General features: G+C 37.2%; 1 protein-coding gene across 1 annotated transcript in view; it reads right to left on the bottom strand.

Annotated features, from left to right (window-relative positions):
* prune2 (prune homolog 2 with BCH domain) overlaps positions 1 to 6,780 on the bottom strand; it is a gene marked incomplete in the record, with an annotated part of 11,267 nt that extends 4,487 nt beyond the window's left edge. Inside the window, 4 exon segments of the mRNA XM_037691826.1 lie at positions 3,561 to 3,663; positions 6,041 to 6,217; positions 6,430 to 6,630; positions 6,720 to 6,780. Of these exon segments, the coding sequence (XP_037547754.1) occupies positions 3,561 to 3,663; positions 6,041 to 6,217; positions 6,430 to 6,630; positions 6,720 to 6,774 (536 nt within the window).
* Between the last annotated feature and the right edge of the window lie 582 nt (positions 6,781 to 7,362).

The following is a 7,362-nucleotide window of genomic DNA, read 5'->3' as shown; positions in this document are numbered from 1 at the left end:
TATTCTGGTTAGATATTAATGAGTCTAACAGCCTCAGGGTAGAATCTGTTCCTCAGTCTAGTGGTTCTACACTCTTGCTGTCAGTTTGTCTACTCTTGGTGAAAACAGTGTAAATCATGATAATATCCAGCAAGTAACAAGAATAAATCAAGCCATGAACATAAAAACAATTTGTAAAACAGTACGATAATCTTATACAATATGAGTTACATTAATTGTGTGTCAGAATTGTGAAAATGAGATGCAAACTTGAAACCTTAATCCTCAATGCAAAAAAGTGAAGAAACAGACAGTTTTTCTTATAAATCAAAGCAACTCAACTACAGCAGTATGTTGAAAAGTATCTCCTCTGTCAGCTACAAGAAATTGCTACAAGTGTTGCTTCATGAAATGTTTTGTATTTCTTCTTCTTTCCTTCTTTACATCAATCTCAAATGCCCGAGTCACACAGCTACTTTTCTAAAATTGCATTCTTTTTTTCAAACCACAAGAAATAGTTACTTATTCCTCTTCTCATTTCCACAACCATCTCCTCCTCCTGGCCATTCATTCAGCGGGGAACTTGGTGGCTTTCTTTCAAAATAAAGTTGAAGATGTCGTCAGCTAGTTTCCTCAGTAACTTCTCTAACTTTACTGACTTTGGTCTCAGTTTTACTCCGTTTCATCAAACGTCATTTTCCAGCTTACAGTTCTACACTGCTGACTCGCTCTGTTTTACGATTTAAGATCATCTCCTCATGACAAACTGCATACTGTTCTCTACAAAGCCACGTTTACCACTCTTCACAAAGAATCAGACTTTTGAGCCATCTGGCATTGATACCTGCAGACACTACGTTTTACATTTTCTCATTTCTATCCAAAAACTCTTGGATGTCCAAGGCTTACCCGATATCTGTCACAGAACAGCCTGTGGGATCCCAATCACAGTGTCCAGACATAAACCTTTTGCCAGCACAAGAGTGGAGCTGTAAACACAGCAGGTCTCTGCAAACAAGTTTTATTTCTATCACCTAATTTCAATCACAAACTGAATTTTGCCGAGGTGCTGCAGGTGATCAACAAAGTAGCATTTGCAAAATGTCATACAACCTGCTTCTACTAAATATTTTAATGCTTTCTGAATATTAAAGTAAAACACTAACTGTATAAAACTTTTTCTTTGAACAAACAAGAAAAAATAAGCATAGCTTGACCAGAAATAGACATTGTTCTATGTTATAAACTTTGACCCAGAAATAGTTAGAAGGCAACTTTCTGAGGATTCGCATGTTTCAGAGGAAGCAGTCCAGGTCAATAAGTTTGAGATGCAATTAGGGGTAAGGTCATTCCAGGCTATGAATGTGAGCAGTAAGATTTTAAAATCAATGCCAACAGGGAGGCAGTGCAGAGATGAAAGGCACAATAGTGATGATTTTGTGCCTTTTAGTCCCAGTAATAAGTCTGACTGCAGCAGTTTGATTCAGCAGGGACCCTCAACAGAAACTCAGGTAAAATGCTTCATAGTGATAAATGTAGGCAAAATACAGTATAATTTAATAACTGAGCACTAAAAGAATACCTAGAGAATTTGTCTTAAGTTTAAAAACTGAGATTAGAATTAAATGTTACTTTTTTTTATTCCTTGCAGCCTGGTTGATATTAAGTGATGGAAAAAAAATGAAACTATAAAAGCTGAAGACATGTGAGGACAACTGACTTCTCATTATTAAATTAAAAGAAAATCTGAGCTAGCCTGGATTTAATGTGAAAATCACAAGTTGTGAGGATAACTAAGGGGTAGTATGTCACTGAACAGTGACTGTTTAGGATTAATTGGCAACTCAAAAATCCAGAAAAATTGTGAGAAATTTTAGAAAAATTTCAGCTGCTGTCTCTCTGATTCCTGTTTGCAACAAAGCGACCATTGACCCGTATGGCTGCATATTGTGCAGACTATTTTTAGAAAGTCACAACATAATTGCCCACATTGAATTCCCTCAAACTTCTTTGTACACACGTTGACAGTCGTGCATATGTTTATGAATCAATCTACATGCATCTACGTTTGGTGTCAAAATACAGCTTTGGTGCTGTAGAATACAAGAAGATTAAACAAGAAAGATTCAAGACAAGTTTAAGATATACACAGCTGTACAATAAATTATGAAAGAAAATTTGTTACACAATTTTTTTGAAACAAAGATCAAACAACAATGTTATGAGCCTCACTCACAAATGCCATATGCTAACTAGTCACCAACAGCCGCAGCCTAGTGATATGCTAGTTTAAGGTTCTAAAGAATAAAAAGGTTCCAAAATATGAACCCTGTGGTACACCCCAACTCAGCTGAGTCACTGAGGATGTAAAGTTAAAACAAGTGACAATAAAAGTGCTTTATGAGCATAACAAACTGAGAGTAAAATATTTTATTCCAACTCTAATTGTAAATGAGAGAAAACAATGTAGTGGTCTAAGGCATCATCCAAAAGCTATGAACGAGTTGACTTCTTCATCCCACCAGTATCTTCATAGTCACTTTAACAAGCATGGTGCCTACAATATGAAGTTCTCTAAAACCAAACTGACAGCTGTCAAAAATGCTGCTGTAAATCAGAAATCATGTCAACTGCACATCATTCACATCCTCTAAACCCTTAGATAAAAAGAACAGCCTAAATGGTGGTCCGTAAATATTGGAAATATGAGGAATCTGAACTAGGTTCATTCATTCAACCTTTATTTATGCAAGTTAATCCCACTGAGTCTCGGAGACTCATTTATAAGAGAGACCTGATTTTAACAAAGAATGATGACAACAGTGGTCAACAATAGACAATTATAAAGGATACATACGAATTGGGAATAACAAGTGAAAATAAAATGGTATTAAGAAAATGTAACCAAAAAGAGCAAGGTTGTAAGGCGATGTAGAAAACTAAAAACAGGAACATGTCTGCCTTGGTTTTTCCCATGAACTTAGCAGATGTTTGAAGCCACTTCATCAGGCCACTTGATGAACAAAGACACATTCAAAACTTTCAGAAATAAAACTAGCAGGTAGATAATTAATAAAAGTTTAAGATAAAAGGGCTGGGAGAGAAAATACTTCCCTAAACAGTCCAATGGGAATAATTCTTTAGAGTGCAGTAACCACTACTGATTAGAAGAAAGTAAAGTCAAGCTTTGTATTTGCACAAGCCATCATGATGCCATCCCAGTGGGTGTCTGATGTGGGATGCACAGACTTTTGTTTAGCATTCCCTGTCAAAGATAAGAACCATTTTGTGTCATACATCATCCAACAGTTTCAAGTTTGTGAATGGTGTTGCTGCTTTGTGAGTGTCACAGAAACAAATGTCTAACAAGCAGTATTGTGTTTAATTTTAATTTCTAAGTGCTCGTTAGCTGCCATGCTAAACAAATATGGAAACAGGGATTTTCATGCTACTCATTAGCATGTTATTATCATCTAAAACCTGTTATACATGAAGATTTACACAAAAGCAATAATCAATATTTAAGGCCATTGTGCCCTTTTTTAAGAAATGAGTGTTACAAAGTGTCTATTAGTACTCACAGGAAAAGGTTTTCCATTATTTCATGGTAGTCCTCTCGATTACTGTCTGGCAGGAAACAGGCAGCAAACACTATGATGGCATTCACTCCGTTACCATAGTAGCCTGGAATTATAATTAAATAAATAAATAAAACAGAAAAACAAAATAGTAAGAGTCAACTTGAGTGAACGTCTTTGTTGGTGAAAACTTGATTGCTTCCCTAGTTTCCTCATTTTTTGTTCTATTAATCTGCCAGTCTTAGTTTCTTTTGTGCATTTGTCTCCTTGTCCCATTTCCTCTCACTACGTTTTAGATTAATGTAATTTCCTTTTATTCATGAGCCCATTCATCAGCAGATTTGGTGTCACTCAGACAGAATTCTTTTCTCTCTGTGACAGAGCTTCTGATATTGACTTTTCAGAGACAAACATCTCTGTTTGCACAGAGCAGCTGGGTTTTAGTTGAGCCTGCAGCAATGAGCAAAGTGGGAAATGCTTGTCCTCATAACTCTAAGATAAATTATCTTAAAAATCTTTTTTTTTTTAAAGAAAGGAAAAACTTGCTTTTCAAATGTCAGAAGTTGTAGCTTTATATTGACATGCGGTTGTAGCTAAAATGAGTGTAGCACTAAAGAAAAAAACTAACTAACCTAAAAATTATGGCATTTAAAGATTTTTTAAATTTTATTATATTTGTAAACAACTTAAATGCCTTCTTATTCTTTGTCTAGTGATTTGAACCTTAATCAAATTTACTTTAGTACATTTTACAGAGTTATGCTGGTGAACATTCTCAATCATTTAGGTCAGGGATGTTAAACTGACTTATAAAAGGGGCCAAAATTAAAACCTTTTTCAAACTAAGGGCAAATTTCAGAAACTAGATTAACTCAAACCAGATACCCAACATCTTTTCTTGGTCACAGGTTCCTCAACAAGAGTTTGATTGGTCTCATTTGATGTTCTCTGTTGTACTTTTAACATCATAATCAAAGATTACTGAAAAAATTCAAGAAATATAAGTATTTTATATCTCACATGTCATCTTGGGGGCCAGATAAGATGTCAACCAGGGCCACATTTTCCCCTGTGGCTTGAATTTGACGCACATGATCTAGGTCATATAAAAAAAATAAAAAAAATGGCCTTCTATTCTGACGCTGAAGACATTTTGTTTCCAACTCAGGAGGCTTTATCAATTCAAGTGTTTGAAATGTGTGGAGTTCCAAGCTTTATAAACTGCATCAGAGATCTTATTATGTACTTACATATACATGCTCATTAGGCTCTTTGTCAGCCTGGCTCAGGAGAGAGATGTTTTGATCACCTGCATGAATGTGTTGGAGTGGAGCTGACTGAGAATAAGGCCTATAATGTTGCATTGTAAGTTTTTTGAAAGTTGAAATCTGAGACCTCTGCCTCTGTATCCTAACTGGGCCTTTGTCAAATCAACAAACTTTTTTTTTAATTAAAGCAGCATAAAAGAACAGGAAGAAGAGCAAATGTGAAAACATTGTCATTCCATATGTTTCATTCATCCATTCAACCTTTATTTAGGCAGGTTAGCCTCATTGCGCCTCGAGGACTAATTTAGGAGAGAGACCTTTTGCTTGCGTATTGGGAAAAACTGAAGGATTTCCTCCAATCATAACATCCCAGTACATTTTAAACTCAACAGAATCCTCAGACAAAGTCTGGTCCATCCCAAAGATAGAACTCCAAACCCAAACTTAGTGGTGTGGTGTCTGCAGTTCAGGACTGCAAGGAATGTTCAGACCTCTGTATTGGAGAAATTATACAACCTCCTCACTGACGCATGGCTCAACACCAGAGAGTCAGCTCTTTGGGTCAAGAATCAGCGGTCCCCCTACACCTCAAGGGTGAGAGACACTCTTTTGAGGACCAAAATATCATATTTTGGACAGAGAAGATAAATGGTTTAGATAGGGGGTTGAAGGAAGCTATTTACGTCAAATGAAACAAACCAACTTCAAACAGAGGAGGTCTCAGATTTCAACTTTCTAAAACCTGCAATGCCACATTAGGCCTGATTTCCAGTCAGCTCCACTCCAATTCACGCTTTCATGCAAGAGACCAAAGCATCTCTCTTGTTGTGAGCCAAGTAGACAAAGCATCTATAGAGCCTCCATTGTGTGGGGTGAGTAGTCCCAGTTTAATCTGGGAATAATCTAACCCTGCTGAGTTTTTTTTTAACAACCATTACTCTCCACTTAGTCTGGCCTTTCAACTAAAAAAGACAAATAATTTCAAATGTGTTTTACAAGTAACAATAAATTCTATTGTATTTAAAGTAAAATCTAAATAAATAGAGGTGGTTTAACCCTCCAGCTGCAGGAAGGTCAAGAATTCACAACCAGTTACATCCATTTCTACCACTATTTCAGATTTGGATAATTTTATACACTAAATTATTAACAGAATTGTTCAAGGAATCTAGCCTAGCACCTACAGACTCTTCAAAAAAATCTGAAAATGATCACCTCCATGGGAGATAACTTTCATGTAAGGCTCAATGATCTTCATGTTGATGCGGTGCTCCTGCTCTCCGATGATGACAGTCCTCCAAAGCCTGCCATCTTGGCGCTCCTCCTCTGCACTGTAGGTTGGAATTGTGTTGTAGGTGTCATCTTTGTCACTCCTATTAATGGCACTGGGATCTGATTCAGAAATAAAACATATACTTATAACAGTCATTGTGTTCAGTTTGTCTATTGTATGTTGCACACAAAGTCATGATAGTGAGCACAATATCAGGTCCTGAACAAGAACAAGGTGGAGCTTATCTATTATTGAATTACTGGAGAATTACTGATAGAAATAACTAAGGAACATAAGGAACTTTACTCATTTTTGTTTATTTTTGACTCACCTTCCCAGTCTGTTTCATGGTCGGTGTAGTCAAAATAATCGCCCTCATCTGGAGTGTCAAGGTCATCCACATTAATGTCGAGATCATCTGGTGTCTCCCCGAAATCATCCTCGCTCTGGTCCAGTGACAAGCTGATACGAGGAGCAGAAAGTTTTTTCCTCTGTGAAGAACCTCCTTGCAGGGGTAGAGAAGTAGGAGGTACTACAGTGGAAAAAAAACATTACAGTACAAAAAAGTTAATATGTTGACTTGCAAGATGAAGGTTTTTAAAGTATTTGATTTGCACTTACCTGGTCGGCAGTCATCTCCCTCTGAACTCATTTTACTCTCTGATGCAAGGTCCATCCCCAGGAGGACCTGTAAGAGGTAAAAAAAAATCAGACAATAGAGACAGAAATGACCAAAAGCCTTTTTTTCAACCAGTCTACATGTGTTTTGTGGACTTGGAGATGACATTTAACCATGTTGCCCTGGGATCAAGATCAGCACCTCTAATTCAGATGCCATAGTCTTCAATTGTAAAAGGGTGGAATGCAATATGTGCAAGATCAACAGATGGATCAGTGCAGCTTCTGAAGTACTGAGTACTCCATACCAACCCATTGTGGTAAAGAGGGAGCTAAGCTACAAGATAAAACTCTCCGTTTACTTGTCGAGCTACATTACTACCCTCGCCTATGGTCACTAACTCTGGGTAGTGACCAAAAGAATGAAATTGTGGATACAGTCGGTCAAAATGAGTTTTCTCCACAGGGTGGCTGAACTCTCCCTTAGAGATAAGGTGAGAAGTTTGGTTATCCAGTAAAGATGCTCTTCCTCCACTTTGAAAGGAGCCAGTTGAGGTGATTTGGGAATCTGATGAGAATGCCCCCTGGATGCATCCCTAGGGCTTGTCTGACTAGAAGGAGACCCTGGTGTAGACTTAGAACAAGC

This window comes from Nematolebias whitei, chromosome 18, assembly GCF_014905685.2.
Source record: "Nematolebias whitei isolate Nwh7 chromosome 18, NemWhi1, whole genome shotgun sequence".
Classification (NCBI taxonomy): domain Eukaryota; kingdom Metazoa; phylum Chordata; class Actinopteri; order Cyprinodontiformes; family Rivulidae; genus Nematolebias; species Nematolebias whitei.
This window is presented reverse-complemented; position numbering and strand designations above follow the sequence as displayed.